This window comes from Brachycentrus maculatus, unplaced genomic scaffold (genome assembly GCF_059751285.1).
Source record: "Brachycentrus maculatus isolate JH-2025_06_01 unplaced genomic scaffold, ASM5975128v1 h1tg000387l, whole genome shotgun sequence".
NCBI lineage: Eukaryota > Metazoa > Arthropoda > Insecta > Trichoptera > Brachycentridae > Brachycentrus > Brachycentrus maculatus.
Genome location: NW_028281136.1, coordinates 312,247 through 334,728, shown reverse-complemented (window position 1 = coordinate 334,728; position 22,482 = coordinate 312,247). Strand labels below are relative to the sequence as shown.

The following is a 22,482-nucleotide window of genomic DNA, read 5'->3' as shown; positions in this document are numbered from 1 at the left end:
CTCAATTGTGAGACTACTCTCAGACGAGTCACACTCGATAGTGAGACTACTCTCGGACGAGTCACACCCAATAGTGAGACTACTTTTAGACGGGTCACACCCAATAGTGAGAATGCTCACAGATATATGTATCATACTTGATAGTGAGACTACTCTTGGACGAGTCACACCCAATAGTGAGACTACTCTCGAATGGGTCACACCCGATAGTGAGACTACTCTCAGACTACTCACAGACGTGTCACTCTTAATAATGAGACTACTCTCATACAAGTCACACCCGATGGTGAGACTGCTCTTGAACAAGTCACACTCAATAGTGAGACTACTTTCGGACGAGTCACACTCAATAGTGAGACTACTTTGGGACAGTGAGACACCCTTCTACAGATTATTTGCGCAGGTTTTGTTAGATTTCTAATGAAGAAACACAGTTGGAGAAATGATTTGCATTTGAGACAAAAAAACTGTTTAATCTGTAGATTTATATCGGAAAATAAATTAAATAACTTGCTTTAACACGATAAATTTAAATAAAAGAAAAAGCAAAGCTAAATTAGAAGTAATTAAAAATGTAATAAAGACAACACAAGATGTTGTATTTATTTTTTGCAATTTTTTTTCTCACCTAAAAAATAATACTTAAAAAAAAAAGTATTTGACATTTCGTTCAAGTCTTACCTTTCCGGAACACTGTTTAAAAATCAAACCTCAATTCCATAGATATCCCCCGTGAGTAGAAGTGCGTAGCGGTGGAAATGTTGCCGCATATAACGGCTACGCTCCAAACCTAAACGGGGTCGGTTGTACGTGGAAATGGTTGTATGGGTAAGGGTGGGGGGGGTGTGTGTACTTGGAAAAAGGATGTGTGGAATGTTAAAATAAAAATAATAATAAAACTAAACTAATCTATTGAATGCGTGTATGTTGATAGCATTTTAAAAAATGTTTAAGAAAATGTATTTCCATAAAAAATTTACTTTTTTAACGAATTTAAAAATGGCAATTTATAATTTATCTTGTTTTTTTTTCCGTTAGCACGTGTGGCAACAATCCAATCATCTTCACACTGATATGTTACCCCGTAAAGACGCATAAAGAGTAAAACTGACCCTCTACCCTTTGCGTTATTAATGTATAAATTTATCAGTGTGCCATTTCAAATGTATGAGGGGAATTTTACACCTATGGCCAAAATTTTTGTACCGTATTGAAACCCTGTATGGAAAAATGCTAGGTGAAGACCAAATATCACCTATTCGAAGCTTGCATAGTACCCTTCTAGGCGTGTGGTGAATTTAACCTGTAAATAAGGCTGTGGACGCAGTGATCCATTCTCACAGCTGCCAAGAATAAGCAATGCAGTTGGTTGGGCCATGTATACGTACTCCACACGCCTCTTGAGTCAGCCACCAGGTTTACTGCTGAAAATCTGAACTACTTACTGACCTGAGGGATGGCAGAAGAGCCTGGAGGCCGTTTGTAGACTCCATATGCTCCACACAGGTAGCGGACACGGATCAAGCAAGTGTCCAAATTATTTTTTAAACTATTTAGTCCGCCTCCGTAGTGTAATGGTCAGCACGCTCAGCTACCGTTCTAGAGGCCCCGGGTTCGATTCCCAGGGAGGGGGGGGTCAAATAAATAAAAGTGATTTTTTTCACTCTAATATTTATTTAATATTACCCTGGAGGGCTGATCACATTTCCTTCGTGTGTATATAATACTGCGTTTATATGATCCAGTGCCCTATGCACCATTAGGTGCGGGTAAGGGTAAGAAGAAGAAGATACGCTTCACATAGGTAGCTGACACGGATCAAGTGTCTAAATTATTTAATAAAACTAATCTATCTAAAGTGGAATTAAGAACAAATGAAAATTCCAATGAAAATTTTGCTTGTACCTGGCTGGTTTAGTTGGACCGTTTCGGGCCCTTGTTGCTGCTGCTGTCCGGCGATCTGTTCCAAATCGATCCCAAACTCTTTACAAACCGGCGCGCAAAAGGAGCAGACTAATTGCTCCAGGAACCCGCGCTCCTGTTGCGGCGGCGCCCCACTTTGATTAGGTGCCATCGGAACGCTCCCGCCTTGGCCCATCTCTAGCATTTCGAAAACGCGACGGAATGAAAAGTATTTTGCGGATTTTAACAGTTTCAAAAGTGCAACGGAACATAGAGAATTTTGCAGATTTTAGACGGAAGAAAACAGTTGCAATATTTAATAAAAAGCGTATAATTGATTATTGAAGATACGGACATATGTTTATTTTAAAGTCACAAAAGTGGTGAAAGAATGTTTGATGGGAACATGGATGGGAAATACGACACGGGAAGAAAAAAAAACCTAGTATGAGTGACAGCACTGGTGAGCATGTTTGCGGTCATATTTAAAGAAAAATAACCCAAAACGACGTCGATATACTTGTTATTTCGGTTCAAAGTTGAATCTTCGATAAATATGACCATAGATACGGGTTTTTTATAGACAGGTTTTGACGAAAGCTACATGACCGCAGACCAAAACCATAGATTGGACGAGTTATAGATAAAAGTTAGGCAGGTGTGCGGAAATAATTTATTAAAAAAAGACAGTGTTAAAAGACACAATTGCTGCATTTTATTTAAACAAAAATAATCCTAAAAAAAATAATATTTATGTTCTTACGATATACATAGATATTTCAATTGGATGCTGTTCTGAGGTAACCATAAGCGACTGAGTGTTTAAAAATAGGAATCAAGTTGTGACAGAGTGGGTTGAACGTAAGAACTGTGATTCATGAGTCTGTGACGCTAACCACGGAACTACAACCCACGATATAACTAAGCGTTGTTAGATATATATATTTTTAAATTAGTGAAGACATTAATTGATTTAAATATCTGATTATAAATATTACTTTTAAAATCATGTGCCCCAAAAAAAATTATCGAGTGCGATTTTTCGATATATTAAATATTCAATTAAAATTATTGAATAATTTTTTTTAGTTTTGGCAACATCAGCATCCATGGAATAGGTTATTTATTACCTACGTTCAAGTGACTCACCGTTTATCATGGCCCTACTTAGGCTTCAACTTATTGTTATGGTCTCAATGGCCTATGCACCATAATGCACACATAAAAAACATTAAATTACATTAGTATGGCCACCCCCACAATTTATTGCAAGGCAATTGTCTACCATGCTGGAGGTCCCGGGTTCGATTCCCGGGGTAGGTCAAAATTAAAATAAATAAGAGATTTTCCTTTCCAAAAATTGATCAACTCTAGACTGGTACCTAAAGTGTACAATCGATTTCATCCAGTGCCCTATGCACCATAGGTTGCGAATAATGGTCAGAAGTGTAAATTATACTAAATAACACTATATATTTTTATTCCTTTTTTTATTTGTGTTTTTTTTTTTAATCAAGATAAATCTGATTTTTCAAATTTGTTTTACACCTTCTGAATCGACCAATCATACTTTTCCTCAATACATCTTTGCGACATTCAACCACTTTATCAATATCCCTCCAACATACCCCTCTCCAAACATTTCAATTTAACATCAAACAAATGAGCGATTTAAATTTAAAATTAGTATATTACAAAAAGATGATGGTTTTAGTGGGGTGTTAATTCTATTTAAACTATCGACATTTGCCTCTACAGGAAAAGAACACAAAACATAGACAAAAGTGCGAGAGAAAAAAGAAGAATGTGATAATAGACATTATTTCACTCATGGCAACACTGAAAGGAACATCAAATTGGGGAGGGAAAGATTTGAAATTATCATGGCTATCGAATGCGATACTTTAGCGGTCGTTTGGTCTGGTTGGTGTATACGGTCATATAACTTTAGTCAAAATAAGTAGGTACCTATTGAAAGGGGTAATAACAAAAAAAATGTATGATAATTCTTGGTTCGAAAAATACTGGATGACGGAAAAAAGGATTATTTTACTAAAAAAAATTAATACTAGCATTTACGATGCAATTTAAAAAATGAGTACAAAAAAAAAACAAACATAAAAATACTTGAGGACATTCCAACGTAGTATTCCATAGATATTTATTTTACATATAAATTACATTTTGAACAAATGTTTAAAAAAAAGGTATATGTATTAAGAAAAATATACCTAATATTTTTTTCATTAAGAAACCATAATTTTTTCACCGGATTGAGTGCAGGACTGAGCGCAGTGTTATATTAAACGTAAATTACAAGACGCAAAGGCAATCGGGCAGACCGGGGTAGCATCAAATAATTAAAAGAGTGAAAAAACACTTATATATTTATTGTGCCCCCATGGGAATCGAACCCGGGACATCAGTGCGCGCTAGCCAACGCGCTAACCACTGCACGACAGAGGCGAATTAAAAAAAAAACTAAATAAAATATTCTTAAAGTGAAAATAGCTGTCTAGACTTTTATTTTATTTTCATTATTTTACTTTAAACAAAAGTTATAAAAATAAAAATATATAATTATGGATTTCTGATTGAAAAATGGCAATTTGGAAATAGTCAGCTTTGAAAAAGGATCCTTTAAATAATGTGAACTATTTTTCACCAAAGCACGGGACTGGAGGTCCCAGGTTCGATTCCCAGGGGGGGGTTCAATAAATACAAGCGCCTTTTCACTCTTATATTTATTCAATATTACCCTGGACTGGTACCTAAAGCGGAGAGCTGATCACATTTCCTTCATGTGTTAATGATCAAGATAACACTGAGTTTATGATGCAGTGCCCTATGCACCATCGGGTGTGGAAAAAAAGTTAGAAGAAGAAGAATATAAGTATGATATTGGATTCCAAACCGCTATATAATTAATTACAACATCTAAGAAGCTAAATATTTTTCACCAAAAATTTTCATATGTTTTTGAGCAAATATTTTATTTTTATAAATCACGTTGCAATAGAATATGTCAATATGTAATATAATGTAATTTCGAATTAGCCAAGCGTATTTTATATGTATTGCCATTAGCTATGTAAAAAAAATTAAATATGTCTGTTTTGTGTTATACGTTGACTGAATATCTGTACCCGAGAGGCATATGGGTGCAAGTCCGAAATGAAAAACGTTTGCGAGAGAAAAATATAAGTCAACATGGACCCTTCTGGTTCTAAGGTTGTTGCATCCATATGCGCTTAAATTTTCTCAATTCTCGTATGGTAAACTTGCATCCCTGCGCTAATGATAATAATAATAATTTTAGACAACATTTTGAGTGTGTCCAAATACTTGTTCACAAAATCTGGATTATCTCCAATTACAGGAGTTATTTTCATATTATTTTTAACATCTCATCAAAGATGAAGAAGAATATGGAAGTCTGGGCATCTACGGGGCTGACGACCGTCATAGGCTGGTTTAAGTGATCATTTTACACACGTGTAACATTCACCAATTCTACCCATTATTGACAACCACACTACTCAAATTCTCGGAAGTTCTATATATATGAATTTACCAATTTAGAAACCTTGTTCTTGAATCACTAGAACTTCAATAGAGACATCTATTGGTGAGATAAGAGTAAGAGTTTATAAGAGTTTCTGCTTAGTAAAAAGCTTCTTTACATCTCACCAATAGATGTCTCTAGTGAAGTTCTAGTGATTCAAGAACAAGGTTTCTAAATTGGTTCATATATATAGAACTTCCGAGAATTTGAGTAGTGTGGTTGTCAATAATGGGTAGAATTGGTGAATGTTACACGTGTGTAAAGTGATCACTTGAACCAGCCTATGACGGTCGTCAGCCCCGTAAATGCCCAGACTTCCATATTCTTCTTCATCTTTGATGAGATGTTAAAAATAATAATTTTAGACAATTTATACAGCGCCATTTTTGTAAAATACTACAAGTTAAGTACAGGCACATTTTGTTTTACACCAGGGTTCTGTTGAAAGACACCGACGTAAAAAAAATCTTTCGTTGTCGGACATGCGTCGATATGCTATTCGGGTACAGATAATATTTTTAACTTTAAATATAATATAACGGTTCAATAATAAAATAACATGCAAAAAATAAAATGTGTATAATTTACATTTGAAGCACTAACTTTGTGATTTTCCATTTTATAATTAAAATGAAACATTGTTTTAAAATCACTATAAATCTTTTATTACAAATAACTTAATTATAATGTCTACCGGTTTCCAAGATAACCGCTTCTTATTCAAGGCTGACTAATACTATTATTAATAATAATAATAATAAAACCCTTATACGCACCCCAATGGTGCATAGGGCACTGTGTCATATAAACGCAGTGTTATCTTGATCGTTTACACATGAAGGAAGGGTGATCAGCCCTCCGCTTCAGGTACCAGTCCATGGTAATATTGAATAAATATTACAGTGAAAAAATCACTTATATTTATTTTACCCCCCTTGGGAATCGAACCCGGGACTTCCAGAACGGTAGCCGAGCGTGCTGACCATTACACTACGGAGGCGGACAAATAATTAATAATATACTGTTTCAAAATACGTCACCATTATTATCAATGTTTCCTTTTACGAAAAATGTTGTTCCTTAACCCCCCTACCTATACAAACAAAGTTAATACCTATGCAAAGTTACATTTTAATTATAAAATAAAATGTGTGTTTGTATTTTCAATCAAAATTGTGGGTATTTGAAATTTTTGTGTTTCCTGACATTGCCATGTTGCACACAATTTTAGAATCAACATATTTTTCATCGCAACGTTGATGCTAACACAGCATTTACACTAGGCCAATTTTTAAGGTCGTCCACCTCCGTAGCGCAGTGGTCAGCGCGGTCAGGCTACCGTGCTGGAGGTCCCGGGTTCGATTCCCAGGAGGGTCAAAATAAATATGGCCGATTTTCACTCTCATATTTATTTAATATCACCCTGGACTGGTACAAGAAGCGCTGGGCTGATCACCTTGCCTTCATGCAATTTACGATCAAGATAACACTGCGTCGCTACGATGCAGTGCCCTATGCACCATTGGGTGCGGATAAGGGTAAGAAGAAGAATTTTTAAGACATTCCACTGAGCCAAGTCGATATTGGCTCTGTGTAAATAGGCATATATTTACCTAAAAAGTGATTTTTAAGCTTATCCATTATGCAGTCGCTATTTGATGCAGTGCCCTATGCACCATTGGGGGCGGATAAAGGTAAGAAGAATATTCAATTAAAAAGAGTTTTTCAAGCTTATCCATTTTGCAGTCGCAATTTGATGCAGTGCCCTATGCACCATTGGGAGCGGATAAAGCTAAGAAAATATTTTATTTTATTTATTTGACTGCGCTCAAACACTGGATTTAACCCCTGAGGGCTGTGTCTCAACAGAGACAATGCGTCATATATATATTGTTATGTATTAGTAAAGCGAAAAGCGTTTACGACAGATGGACAATCACAAAAAGATTATTATTTGGAAAAAAGCAACGTTATATTACACTGAAAATTTCGATATGCGATGCTATTTTGAGAATTTTCGGATTTATTTTAGAGCGTGTTAAGGTTTAATTCTATTGGCGGTTTTGATCGAAGCGAGATCGTGGAATATTGATACAACACGTCAACGTTTTGAGCGCGTACCAATTCCGGATTAGATGCCGCACAGAAAAGTCATCTGGACTTCTACTAACACATTGTTGTCGGGCGGTTTTTTCATCAATCCCGACCCTAATTAGTACATAATTAGGGTCGTATACTATATTTTGTCCGCCTCCATAGTGTAATAATGGTCAGCACGCTCGGCTACCATTCAGGAGGTCCCGGGTCCGATTCCCAGGAGGGGACAAATAAATACAAGTGATTTTTTTCACTCTAATATTTATTCAATATCACCCTGGACTGGTACCTGAAGCGGAGGGCTAATCACCTATCCTTTATGTGTTAACGATCAAGATAACACTGCGTTTTTATATGCAGTGCCCTATGCACCACTGGGGTGCGGATAAGGGTTTGAAGAAGAATACTAATCACAAGTAACCGCAAACTCAATTCCCATCTGTTCAATGCTTTTAGCGTCTCTCGCTCTATACCAATAGTATGTAAAAGACACTTTTTAAGCGTATCCTGGAGACAATGTATTAATATCTCACAATATGGACACAGAATTAATCAAAAAGGCAATATGATAGTCTAAGTATTTACAGCATATACATCGGGCGGTTTGAGAGGTCGCCCAATAGACTGTGAAATTCGCCATTCCATACATGACTGACAATGTGATTTTAATGTCAAAATGAACGAGGCAAAATTTTAGATGCCACGACTTGCACTTGCTTCAAAGACCCACATAATGTATAATTTGTTGTGTAAAATGGCGAATGGAATGTAAAAAGCGGTATTAATGAACAAAATTGCACCTGATTCATCATTCTTTCAAGATTTAAACATATATGAATGATTTTAAGAAATAGTGGTATCTACCAGATAAATTTTAAATGGATAGATTTTACCACAAAATGACTGCCGAATCAATATATCAAATTATAAATATGTCATAAAGCGACTTTATATCAAAGCTATTTAAAGTTATAAAATGAAAAAAATAAGTAATACATTGTTGTTGGGCGGTTTTGTTCATCAAACCCTCCCCTAATTATACTCTGGCGGTCTGCCGCCCGACCCCCAGTATACTAATCACAAGTAGCCGCAACACCCAATTCCCATCTGTACAATGTTTGCAGGCGTCTCTCGCGCTCTACCTAAAGTAAGCAAATAGAACGCTCGCAAGCGTCTCCCGCTCTCTACCGACAGTATGGAAAAGGACCCTAATTATACTCTGGCAGTCTGCCGCCCGACCCTCAGTATACTAATCACAAGTAGCCGCAACACCCAATTCCCATCTGTACAATGTTTGCAGGCGTCTCTCGCGCTCTACCTAAAGTAAGCAAATAGAACGCTCGCAAGCGTCTCCCGCTCTCTACCGACAGTATGGAAAAGGACCCTAATTATACTCTGGCAGTCTGCCGCCCGACCCTCAGTATACTAATCACAAGTAGCCGCAACACCCAATTCCCATCTGTACAATGTTTGCAGGCGTCTCTCGCGCTCTACCTAAAGTAAGCAAATAGAACGCTCGCAAGCGTCTCCCGCTCTCTACCGACAGTATGGAAAAGGACCCTAATTATACTCTGGCAGTCTGCCGCCCGACCCTCAGTATACTAATCACAAGTAGCCGCAACACCCAATTCCCATCTGTACAATGTTTGCAGGCGTCTCTCGCGCTCTGCCTAAAGTAAGCAAATAGAACGCTCGCAAGCGTCTCCCGCTCTCTACCGACAGTATGGAAAAGGACCCTAATTATACTCTGGCAGTCTGCCGCCCGACCCTCAGTATACTAATCACAAGTAGCCGCAACACCCAATTCCCATCTGTACAATGTTTGCAGGCGTCTCTCGCGCTCTACCTAAAGTAAGCAAATAGAACGCTCGCAAGCGTCTCCCGCTCTCTACCGACAGTATGGAAAAGGACCCTAATTATACTCTGGCAGTCTGCCGCCCGACCCTCAGTATACTAATCACAAGTAGCCGCAACACCCAATTCCCATCTGTACAATGTTTGCAGGCGTCTCTCGCGCTCTACCTAAAGTAAGCAAATAGAACGCTCGCAAGCGTCTCCCGCTCTCTACCGACAGTATGGAAAAGGACCCTAATTATACTCTGGCAGTCTGCCGCCCGACCCTCAGTATACTAATCACAAGTAGCCGCAACACCCAATTCCCATCTGTACAATGTTTGCAGGCGTCTCTCGCGCTCTACCTAAAGTAAGCAAATAGAACGCTCGCAAGCGTCTCCCGCTCTCTACCGACAGTATGGAAAAGGACCCTAATTATACTCTGGCAGTCTGCCGCCCGACCCTCAGTATACTAATCACAAGTAGCCGCAACACCCAATTCCCATCTGTACAATGTTTGCAGGCGTCTCTCGCGCTCTACCTAAAGTAAGCAAATAGAACGCTCGCAAGCGTCTCCCGCTCTCTACCGACAGTATGGAAAAGGACCCTAATTATACTCTGGCAGTCTGCCGCCCGACCCTCAGTATACTAATCACAAGTAGCCGCAACACCCAATTCCCATCTGTACAATGTTTGCAGGCGTCTCTCGCGCTCTACCTAAAGTAAGCAAATAGAACGCTCGCAAGCGTCTCCCGCTCTCTACCGACAGTATGGAAAAGGACCCTAATTATACTCTGGCAGTCTGCCGCCCGACCCTCAGTATACTAATCACAAGTAGCCGCAACACCCAATTCCCATCTGTACAATGTTTGCAGGCGTCTCTCGCGCTCTGCCTAAAGTAAGCAAATAGAACGCTCGCAAGCGTCTCCCGCTCTCTACCGACAGTATGGAAAAGGACCCTAATTATACTCTGGCAGTCTGCCGCCCGACCCTCAGTATACTAATCACAAGTAGCCGCAACACCCAATTCCCATCTGTACAATGTTTGCAGGCGTCTCTCGCGCTCTACCTAAAGTAAGCAAATAGAACGCTCGCAAGCGTCTCCCGCTCTCTACCGACAGTATGGAAAAGGACCCTAATTATACTCTGGCAGTCTGCCGCCCGACCCTCAGTATACTAATCACAAGTAGCCGCAACACCCAATTCCCATCTGTACAATGTTTGCAGGCGTCTCTCGCGCTCTACCTAAAGTAAGCAAATAGAACGCTCGCAAGCGTCTCCCGCTCTCTACCGACAGTATGGAAAAGGACCCTAATTATACTCTGGCAGTCTGCCGCCCGACCCTCAGTATACTAATCACAAGTAGCCGCAACACCCAATTCCCATCTGTACAATGTTTGCAGGCGTCTCTCGCGCTCTGCCTAAAGTAAGCAAATAGAACGCTCGCAAGCGTCTCCCGCTCTCTACCGACAGTATGGAAAAGGACCCTAATTATACTCTGGCAGTCTGCCGCCCGACCCTCAGTATACTAATCACAAGTAGCCGCAACACCCAATTCCCATCTGTACAATGTTTGCAGGCGTCTCTCGCGCTCTACCTAAAGTAAGCAAATAGAACGCTCGCAAGCGTCTCCCGCTCTCTACCGACAGTATGGAAAAGGACCCTAATTATACTCTGGCAGTCTGCCGCCCGACCCTCAGTATACTAATCACAAGTAGCCGCAACACCCAATTCCCATCTGTACAATGTTTGCAGGCGTCTCTCGCGCTCTGCCTAAAGTAAGCAAATAGAACGCTCGCAAGCGTCTCCCGCTCTCTACCGACAGTATGGAAAAGGACCCTAATTATACTCTGGCAGTCTGCCGCCCGACCCTCAGTATACTAATCACAAGTAGCCGCAACACCCAATTCCCATCTGTACAATGTTTGCAGGCGTCTCTCGCGCTCTACCTAAAGTAAGCAAATAGAACGCTCGCAAGCGTCTCCCGCTCTCTACCGACAGTATGGAAAAGGACCCTAATTATACTCTGGCAGTCTGCCGCCCGACCCTCAGTATACTAATCACAAGTAGCCGCAACACCCAATTCCCATCTGTACAATGTTTGCAGGCGTCTCTCGCGCTCTACCTAAAGTAAGCAAATAGAACGCTCGCAAGCGTCTCCCGCTCTCTACCGACAGTATGGAAAAGGACCCTAATTATACTCTGGCAGTCTGCCGCCCGACCCTCAGTATACTAATCACAAGTAGCCGCAACACCCAATTCCCATCTGTACAATGTTTGCAGGCGTCTCTCGCGCTCTACCTAAAGTAAGCAAATAGAACGCTCGCAAGCGTCTCCCGCTCTCTACCGACAGTATGGAAAAGGACCCTAATTATACTCTGGCAGTCTGCCGCCCGACCCTCAGTATACTAATCACAAGTAGCCGCAACACCCAATTCCCATCTGTACAATGTTTGCAGGCGTCTCTCGCGCTCTACCTAAAGTAAGCAAATAGAACGCTCGCAAGCGTCTCCCGCTCTCTACCGACAGTATGGAAAAGGACCCTAATTATACTCTGGCAGTCTGCCGCCCGACCCTCAGTATACTAATCACAAGTAGCCGCAACACCCAATTCCCATCTGTACAATGTTTGCAGGCGTCTCTCGCGCTCTACCTAAAGTAAGCAAATAGAACGCTCGCAAGCGTCTCCCGCTCTCTACCGACAGTATGGAAAAGGACCCTAATTATACTCTGGCAGTCTGCCGCCCGACCCTCAGTATACTAATCACAAGTAGCCGCAACACCCAATTCCCATCTGTACAATGTTTGCAGGCGTCTCTCGCGCTCTACCTAAAGTAAGCAAATAGAACGCTCGCAAGCGTCTCCCGCTCTCTACCGACAGTATGGAAAAGGACCCTAATTATACTCTGGCAGTCTGCCGCCCGACCCTCAGTATACTAATCACAAGTAGCCGCAACACCCAATTCCCATCTGTACAATGTTTGCAGGCGTCTCTCGCGCTCTACCTAAAGTAAGCAAATAGAACGCTCGCAAGCGTCTCCCGCTCTCTACCAACAGTATGGAAAAGATGATTTTAAAACACATATTATCATATATCGCCATAAATCATAACGTCATAAATCAAAAAACTTGATTTTCAGGAGAACGCTTTTAAAGTTTAAAAATATAATACAATGAATTAAAAATAAATATCAAGCGACTTATTGAACTTTTTACTGTGCAACAGATCGTTTTAGGTAAAACCTGAAGGTTTTTTCTCAACTAGAAAAATATTTAGTGTACTAAAAAAATAATTAAACAATACCTTTTCTTAAAAATGTAAAAACAACACTTTCTGCCCTGTAGCGGGTAAATATTAAGTCAAAAATATGACTCTTTTACTGGGATATAGTTCATTCTGGGTATTCATTTCTGGGTATTCCGAAAACATGCACAACTGAAAATTGATGACTTTTGATTTATGACGTTCTTGAAAGGAGTGAGCGACATGTATTACCCAAAACTTGGAAAAAAAAGGGAATTCTACCAACTGTCTGCAGTTACAATAAATTAATTTAAAAAATTGTTAATTAAGCTGCCCTAAGCTAGCTTTTTCATATTTTTCATATGTTTGAATCAAGTGCAATTGTGTTGTAGGCATACATGATAATAAGGTAAATATGGTGATGGTACATAATAGCGGTTGGGTGCTGCTTTACTGACCGTTCCTCATGGCATAGTCCAGGATCTCCTTGAGCTCCAGCCAGTCCACCTCGCCGTCGTCTCCGGCCAGCTTCAGGAAGAACTGTCGCACCGGATCCTCGGGCGTCGGGGGCACATCCGGAACCACATCCTTCACCTGAACAGAGAACAATCAATAAATACGGCGGAAATTACTTCCTAAACAAAAACACTAGTTATTTTTTGACATCTCATCAAAGATGAAGAAGAATATGGTTATAAGTTTTTTGATATATCGCTCACTCCTTTCAAGAACGTCATTAATAAAAAAAAAAAGATTTTTCAGCAGAACGTTTTTAAAGTTTAACAATATAATACAATGTATTAAAAATAGATATCAAACCACTTATTTAACTTTTTACTGTGCAACAGATCTTTTTAGGTAAAACATGAATGTTTTTTCTTCATTTGAAAAATATTTAGTATATTTTAAAAAATACTTAAACAATACCTATTCTTCAAAATGCAAAAACAACACTTTCTGCCCTGTAGCGGGTAAATATTAAGTTAAAAATATGCCGCTTTTGCTGGGATATAGTAGGTACATTTCCTGGGCATTCCGAAAACATGCACAACTGAAAATTGACGATTTTTGATATATGACGTTGTTGAAAGGAGTGAGCGATATGTGAGGAACGAATGATAGAGGAAAAAACGGTAAAACAAATTTATTGTATTATAATTGTTTTTTTTTTCTTCCTCAATCCACTACTTCTGACCCTTTTGCGCACCCAAATGGTGCAAAGGGCATCAAATTGATGCTATGTTGAGTAGATCCTAAATTCATATTATTTTTTGACATCTCATCAAAGATGAAGAAGAATATGGAAGTCTGGGCATTTACGGGGCTGACGACCGTCATAAGCTGGTTTCAGTGATCGCTTTACATACGTGTAACATTCACCAATTCTACCCATTATTGACAACCACACTACTATAAGTTCTACATACATGAACCAATTTCGGAACATTATTCTTGAATCACTAGAACTTCACTAGAGACATCTATTGGTGAGATGAAAAGAAGCTTTCTATTGAGCAGAAACTCTTTTATTAGTAGCTTTTCATTATCAGCCCCGTAAATGCCCAGACTTCCATATTCTTCTTCACCTTTGATGAGATGTCAAAAAATAATATAAAAATAACTCCTGTAATTAAACATTTTAACCACGTATTCTTCTTCTCTTTCACTAAATCTTTAACATCATCATCCCACCACGCATCGCCTTTAATACTTGAAAGTGGTCAGGTTAGGAGTCGTAACAATCGGCGGGTATGTATGAGGAGATGCATGAACGTGGAAGAGGCGAAGTATGTTTGCAAGGACAGAGTGGTGTGGCGCTCTATTCTCTCTGCCTACCCCTGCGGTGGAGCGGCGTGATGGTTAGTTAGTTAGTTTTTCTCCTGTAATTGGAGATAATCCAGATTTTGTAAACAAGTATTTGGACACACTCAAAATGTTGTAAACAAACATTATTTTTGCATTTTTTATTTAAGTTTTACTTTGTCAATACCACTGTTTCTTAAAATCTACTGTGACACGTGTTTCCGTGCATTCTGCATCATTTTCAAACAATACCGTAGAACGGGGCTACTTGAACTTTGATGCATTACTTGAGCCCAGTACAAAAAAAAGTATTTAGATCTGTATTTGGTCTACAATAATGAACGTATGGACATGATTCATTGTTTCCCTGACAGGTGACACTTATATATACCTGACCATGCCCAAGTATTTGAAAAACTTGATCATGCCAAGTGTGCCTCACTCTTCCTCTATATTAACTAACTAACTAATTAACCATCACGCCGCTTCCGCTTGCCGCTTCGAGAATAGAACGCCACACCACTCTGTCTTTGCAAACATTATTCGCCTCTTCCACGTTCATGCATCTCCTCACACATACCCGCCGATTGTTACGACCCCTAACCTGACCACTTTCAAGTATTTGGCATACCTGATCGTGTCATGTTTTTCTCGGTCTTCCTCTGCTCCTTTTTCCAATTACATTTGCCTCGTAAATTTGTTTTATCGTTCTTTCCTCTATATTACATTACTATAAATGTATGCAAAGGAGCTGGTGGCAAATGTTTGGAGGCAGTTTGTGGACTCCATACGCTCCGCATAGGGAGCGGATATGGATAAATAAATGAAAATGAAATTTATTTATTGATTAGGCGTTTAATTTGTTGAACTCCATTTTAATTTATGTATTAATTTTAAATCAAACACAGATTTTTATGTGTGTTTGTTTATAATTGTCTGCCTCCGTAGTGTAATGGTCAGCACGCTCGGCAACCGTTCTGGAGGTTCCGGGTTCGATTCCCAGGGGGGGGTCAAATAAATATAAGTGATATTTTCACTCTAATATTCATTCCATATTACCCTAGACTGGTACCTGAAGCGGAGGGCTGATCACCTTTCCTTTGTGTGTTAACGATCGAGATAACACTGCGTTTTTATGATGCAGTGCCCTATGCACCATCGGGGTGCGGATAAGGGTTCGAACGAAATAAATAGATGCAAAGGAGCTGGTGGCCGACAGAAGAGTTTGGAGGCAGTTTGTGGACTTCATACGCTCCGCATAGGGAGCGGATATGGATAAATGAATGAAAAAGAAATTCTTTGATATAGAAAAAAAAGAAAATTCATTCAGTAACATAAAAAATAAAATAAAAAAATAAAAAATAAAAACTCACCCTATCGTCAACTTCTCCCATTCCGATATCCTCATCGTTTTCACTGCAAAAAAAATATGTATTTTAAAATAATGTATACATATATATAACGTGGAAAGTGGGTGTATAATAATAAAATAAACAATGTGTTGCTTTGTAATTAAAGTTTATAATTAAAGTTTATTCTTAATTTATCTTTATAATATTTTTCTATCTATCTATCTGATTCTGACAGTTCAGAATATTATATTTTTTCTATCTGATGTCTTTTGTTTTATTCAGTGCGACGCATGCGACATCTGGTGGTAGAACTGTTTTATGTGGGTACTATTGGTAAGTACTTAATAAAATGTATAGGTAGGTACCTAGGTATTTTATTACATATATATAATGCTCAAAATATCATGGGTTGAGAGAGTTCTAAACCAATGTTTTAAGACATATCGCTCACTCCTTTCAAGAATGTCATAAATAAAAAATTGTCAATTTTCAGTAGTGCATGTTTTCGGAATGCCCAGAAAATGTACTATATCCCAGCAAAAGAGGCATATTTTTAACTTCATATTACCCGCTACAGGGCAGAAAGTGTTGTTTTTGCATTTTGAAGAAAAGGTATTGTTTAATTTTTTTTAAATATACTAAATATTTTTTAAAAAAACCTTGAGGTTTTACCTAAAAAGATCCGTTGCACAGTACAAAGTTCAATAAGTGGCTTAGTATTTATTTTTAATACATTGCATTATATTTTTAATGTTTAAAAACGTTCTCCTGAAAAATCAAGTTTTTTGATTTATGACGTTCTTGAAAGGAGTGAGCGATTTGGGAAAAACGAAAGAACTTATACACATTAAGAAAAATACTGGGAAACCAAAAATTTGAGTAGTGTGGCTGTCAATCGTTGGTTGACATGTTGTACGTGTGTAAAGTGATCACCTAACCAGCCTATGACAGGTCATAAGCCCTGTAAATACCCAGACTATATTCTTCTATTCATCTATATTGAAATGTACAAAAAGGAATTAATGATTTCTCTCTTGGTTTGTTGGGTCGATTTGAATTCAGACCACAGATAAAGTACGGCAGAGCATAGATAAATTATGGCAGACCACAGACAAAGTATGGCAGTCCATAGATAAATTATGGCAGACCACAGATAAAGTATGGCAGGCCATGGATAAATTACGGGAGACCACAGATAAAGCACAGCAGAGCATAGATAAATTACGGGAGATCACAGATAAAGTATGGCAGAGCATATGCTCTGCCATACTTATATATATAAATTATGGGAGACCACAGATAAAGAATGAGCAACCATAGATAAATTACAGCAGGCCACAGATAAAGTCGGTTACTTACGTGCAAGTGCTGGACTTCTCAGTGAACACTCGGAGCAGGAATTCTCCTTCGTCGTTGGGTTCAAACGTGCTCGGAACGATGCAGTACGCTCCTGGAGGCAGCTTAAATCTGAAACATTAAAAGATATAACTAAATAACTAGCAGTCACTATGCTTCCCTCTCTTAAAGATCCGCAAAATTTAGACTCTTTGCAAACATTCTTCGCCTCTTCCACATTTGTGCAACTCCTCGTACCTAACTACTGAGGGCTGCATTAAATTGATGCAATCTTTCATTTTTTTTTAATATTTCAAAACATATTACATACATAAGTCATATATATAATATTCCCGATGAGTAATTTGTATTTCTCATTTTGGGACATGGGATTAAGGTTAACAAGACTGGAACACAAATAATAAAGTTACAAAAAAGATTTTTTTTAAATAACCAAAGCTAATATGTACCTGGCAAAATATAAAAACAATAAACAGGTATAATAAATATGCATAAGACGCATATTTAAAAGAAATAAATGAGAAAAACATAAGGGAAGAAGTATATTTAAAATAAACAAATGTTCTCCGTTTTTTTCCTCATTCATGAGGGTTGTGACCCTTGTGGAAGCAATGACTCTTCTCCAGTTATCCCTTGACTGCGCTGCACGTAGCGCTCCAACCACCGACGTGCCTGCTGCTGCTTTAACTTGATCGGTTCATCGTGTGGGGATCTTCCTCTCCCTCTCTTCGCCTCCAGGCTACCCATCACAACCAGTCGTTCCAGGCTATCCTCGTTGCCACGCGCAACGTTTCCAAAGAACCGGAGAATCCGTCACGTACAGACATTGGCCAGGGTCAAGCCATCCAAGCTTAGTTCCTGGCGAAAGGACTCGTTTGTGAGACTAGCTGTCCATGGAATTCGGAGCATGCGCCTACAACACCACAATTTTTCTCCTTTCTGCTGCTTTTATAGTATGCCATGTTTCAGCAGCATAGAGAAAAATGGAGTGAACTAACTCCTGACAAGCTTTATCTTGTCAACTCGGGAACCGCTACGCATCTACTACCATGTTTTTTTTTTTAAACCCTTTTCCACACCCAATGGTGCATAGGGCACTGAATCATACAAACGCAATGTTATCTTGATCGTTAACACATGAAGGAAAGGTGATCAGCCCTTCACTTCAGGTAGCAGTCCAGGGTAATATAGAATAAATATTAGAGTGAAAAAATCACTTATATTTATTTAACCCCCCGGGAATCGAACCCGGGACCTCCAGAACGGTAGCCGAGCGTGCTGACCATTACACTACGGAGGCGGAGATCACGTTTTTAGTGGAAAAAAATATCGTAAGAGCCTCCTTGCGCAATAAATCGAATGCCTTACCTGCAGCTGACCTCACGCAGGTTGATGAAGGAGGGGCTTCGCGCCACCGACGCGTTGTACTTGAAGAAGTCCAGCTGCAGCGGGCGCTGCCCCGAGGGCGGCTGCTTGTACAGCGCGAACCCGATGGTCAGGCAGTCCAGCCCGGCCGAGCGCTGCGAGCGCCGGTTCTTCTGCATCAGGGCCACGATCACCTGCGACGACCGGACACATCTCACATCAGGACTTCAACCCGTCCTCCACACTCCCAAACAATTTTTTTGGCCATTTTGACTATTCTTTGGGCTATTTTCCAATTAAAAAGTGGGTGAAAGAAAAAAAGGGTTGTGGTAACACTGTTGGGTTGTCGCGCTGACTAAACTGAAGATTTCCGAGCGCACCCGACTCTGAAGCGAGAGAGCTGAAAAGCCGCGAGAACTGCTTGGGCCGTTGAAGCGAACAGACGTTTTATTTAGATCTTAACTTCAATTCTTTAACTCCATATTTGGTAAATTATTTGTCATTATTTGATTCTAGTATTTAGTATAGAATCGCATTTATTCAATAAACAAACCAACTGTAAGTACATCATTTTGTTTTCATTCTGTGCTCTACTCCCCTTACATTAACAAACACGATCACCAACACGTGATCACAAAACGCGGCAACACGCCGCTCCCGAAATAGCTGTTCCCGAAACCAATAGCTATAAAAGTTGGCTGAACAGCCATAGTATCAAGAATGTGTAAATGTTGATAGATCTATCCAAAGGGCGTTTGTGCACTAAACGGAATTACACGGAATTTTACCGTCCGGCACATCAGTTAGCACATAAAACGGATGATTGGCTTGCGCTTTTGTCCATCTTTCTTCGGATCCGTGCTCTTGATCGGTGCGTGAACACGCTGCGCGTAAATTGCATCACGCTAAACTGTCGTAGTCGCTCTCATTTTCCAAAATCGGACTGCCGGACGTAAATTCCGTGTAGTACACAAACGCCCATAGAATGAATAGTGTACTAGAATTTTTGCAAATCCAGACTTGCGCAAAGACACTCATTTTTCATAGCTGTTTTGTTTTTTTTAATCAGGACTACTTTTAAATTATGTAAACTTTTTGAATAATAAAAAAATTCACAAATATTTTCTAACCCTTATCTGCACCCAATGGTGCATAGGGCACTGCATCGTATAGAAGCAGTGTTACCTTGATCGTTAAATACACGAAGGAAAGGTGATCAGCCTTCCGCTTCAGGTACCGGTCCAGGGTCATATTAAATAAATATTAGACTGAAAAATCACTAATATTTATTTTGACCCTCTTGGGAATCGAACCCGGGACCACCAGCATGGTAGCCTAGCGCGCTGACCATTACACTTCGGAGGCGGACAAATATTTTTAGTTCCCATTATTGTAAAAAAAATAAAAACACAAAGTGGTTAAGAAGCAAAGAAGAGTGAAAAGAGTCCGGCAGGTGTTCTTCCTCAGGACTTGACATCTCACTTTTAAGAATTCACATTACATATTTGTAAAACGTATCACTACGTGACTTTGTGGATAGCGAATGTTGCCAGTAAACTCACAGTGCACATGTTCTGCTCGTCGTCTTCGTCCGGGTCTGTGAGGATGAGTGTGTACTGGGGATTTTTCCAGAAGGTGTCCAGGTAGTTCCTGCACCCTCCCGCAGTCACTCCTGGAGAATGAGGAATTTCGGAGGTATTATTGATCAATTTCTTTGTGAATTAAAACGGTTAGGAAAACGCAAATTGAATGGGAAATGCATACCTCTGACCCATTCCCCTTCAAAGACGCTCATCTCCCACTTCTTGTTGCATCCCTCGGGAGTCTCATCCGGGTCCAGGGAGTCCGGATTGAGATTGCAAATCTCCAGTCTAAAAAGCCAAAAAAAGTACTACTTAATATAGCTAATATTTATAATACCAGCACCTTTTTTTTACATCTCTAAATTTATTAAAACATTGTTGTCGGACTTATATCAAATTATACTCTGGCAGTCTGCCGCCCGACCCTCAGTATACTAATCACAAGTAGCCGCAACACCCAATTCCCATCTGTACAATGTTTGCAGGCGTCTCTCGCGCTCTACCTAAAGTAAGCAAATAGAACGCTCGCAAGCGTCTCCCGCTCTCTACCAACAGTATGGAAAAGGACCCTAATTATACTCTGGCAGTCTGCCGCCCGACCCTCAGTATACTAATCACAAGTAGCCGCAACACCCAATTCCCATCTGTACAATGTTTGCAGGCGTCTCTCGCGCTCTACCTAAAGTAAGCAAATAGAACGCTCGCAAGCGTCTCCCGCTCTCTACCGACAGTATGGAAAAGACACTTTCAAATGTTTCCCTCAAACAATGTATTAAGAAGAATATGGAAGTCTGGATATTTACAGGCCTTATGATCTTTGTCATAAGCTGGTCAAGTGATCACCTTACACACATTCAAAAGTCACCATTCTACCCATGATTGACAACCACACTAGTCAAATTTTTGGAACTCCTAAACATATCATCAATCTCATAATGCCGCATTAATGCTCAAGAGATAGCATTCCGACTGCATTCATTTTACTTTCATTCTTCTTTTGCCAACTCCATGTTTCACTTTCATACATTTGGGTTGGAGCCAGGACTCTTTCGGAGCTTTTGCTGATTAAAAGTATTGTAAAATGTGCCCTCGGCACGAGAAAAACCAGCGAGGACGCATTATTTTAAATGTGTGTGACGAAAAAAAATAATGTGCATGGCTAGATTTTCCGTTACCTTGTGAACTGCGCCAGGAAATCCCTGTAGGACATCCAGAACTCTCCGTCGTCATCAAACGTCAGCCCAATCTCCTGCTTATCGTCCTCTGATATGTACCGCCATTCCGGTGACCTGGAATTGAACATTCCAATTAATCGAATATATATATATATATATATATATATATATCCCGAAACCCGGGACCTCCAGAATGGTAGCCGAGCGTGCTGACCATTGCACTACAGAGGCGGACAATAAAGGCGGAGGCGGGGGGTAAAATAAATACAAGTGATTTTTTCACTGTAATATTTATTCAATATTACCATGGACTGGTACCTGAAGCGGAGGGCTGATCACCTTTCCTTCATGTGTAAACGATCAAGATAACACTGCGTTTATATGACACAGTGCCCTATGCACCATTGGGGTGCGGATAAGGGTTTTATTTTTTTTATAATATATGTATATATATATATATATATATATATATATATATATATATATATATATATATATATATATATATATATATATATATATATATATATATATATATATATATATATATATATATACAGTGAAACCTCTATCTATCATTTTTAAAGTAAACTATTGAAATAAACTATGAATGCGGGAAAACAATGATTGCCGGATTAAGAAGTCAATACACAATGAGATACGATGGAGTAAAGATACCTTCCTCCCAATCTGCATAACTATTAATAGGTTCAAATTCTAAGAAGAATACAAATTTTAGACGTAAATAAATATTTAAAAATTATTTAAAAAAAATACAAAGCTGAACAGAACCAAAAAAATATATACACAATTTATTGCATTGTAAATAATCTATGATCTATACTATTTTTAAGCTGTTTTATTTACATAAGCTTGGAAACGGGTAGACATTATAATTAAGTTATAATAAAATAATTATAGATAATAATAATCCCTTTCCGCACTCCAATGGTGCATAGGGCACTGCATCATACAAACACAGTGTTATCTTGATCGTAAATACATGAAGGAAAGGTGATCAGCCATCCGCTTCAGGTACCAGTCCAGGGAAATATTGAATAAATATTAGAATGAAAAAATCACTTTATATTTATTTGACCCCCCTGGGAATCGAACCCGGGACCTCGAGAAAAGGGGAGGGTCCGATACCTTGCGGGAAACCCGCCTGGCACAGCGCGGGTGTAAACTGTGCACCTTCGAGTTAAGC

The 22,482-nt window shown here is 39.3% G+C and overlaps 1 protein-coding gene across 50 annotated transcripts in view; it reads right to left on the bottom strand.

The window, feature by feature from the left end:
• CalpA (calpain A) overlaps positions 1-22,482 on the bottom strand; it is an 86,174-nt gene that overhangs the window by 13,049 nt on the left and 50,643 nt on the right. For 29 of the 50 annotated variants that reach the window (XM_088270529.1, XM_088270536.1, XM_088270530.1 and 26 more), the window contains 8 exons: positions 21,276-21,389; positions 20,282-20,388; positions 20,080-20,189; positions 18,521-18,711; positions 17,156-17,263; positions 15,818-15,860; positions 13,100-13,235; positions 1,906-2,100 (listed from right to left, as the gene is read on the bottom strand). In XM_088270529.1, the coding sequence (XP_088126655.1) occupies positions 1,906-2,100; positions 13,100-13,235; positions 15,818-15,860; positions 17,156-17,263; positions 18,521-18,711; positions 20,080-20,189; positions 20,282-20,388; positions 21,276-21,389 (1,004 nt within the window). The remainder of the gene's footprint in view (positions 1-1,905; positions 2,101-13,099; positions 13,236-15,817; positions 15,861-17,155; positions 17,264-18,520; positions 18,712-20,079; positions 20,190-20,281; positions 20,389-21,275; positions 21,390-22,482) is intronic. The other 21 variants (XM_088270560.1, XM_088270562.1, XM_088270563.1 and 18 more) reach the window with 1 other exon arrangement.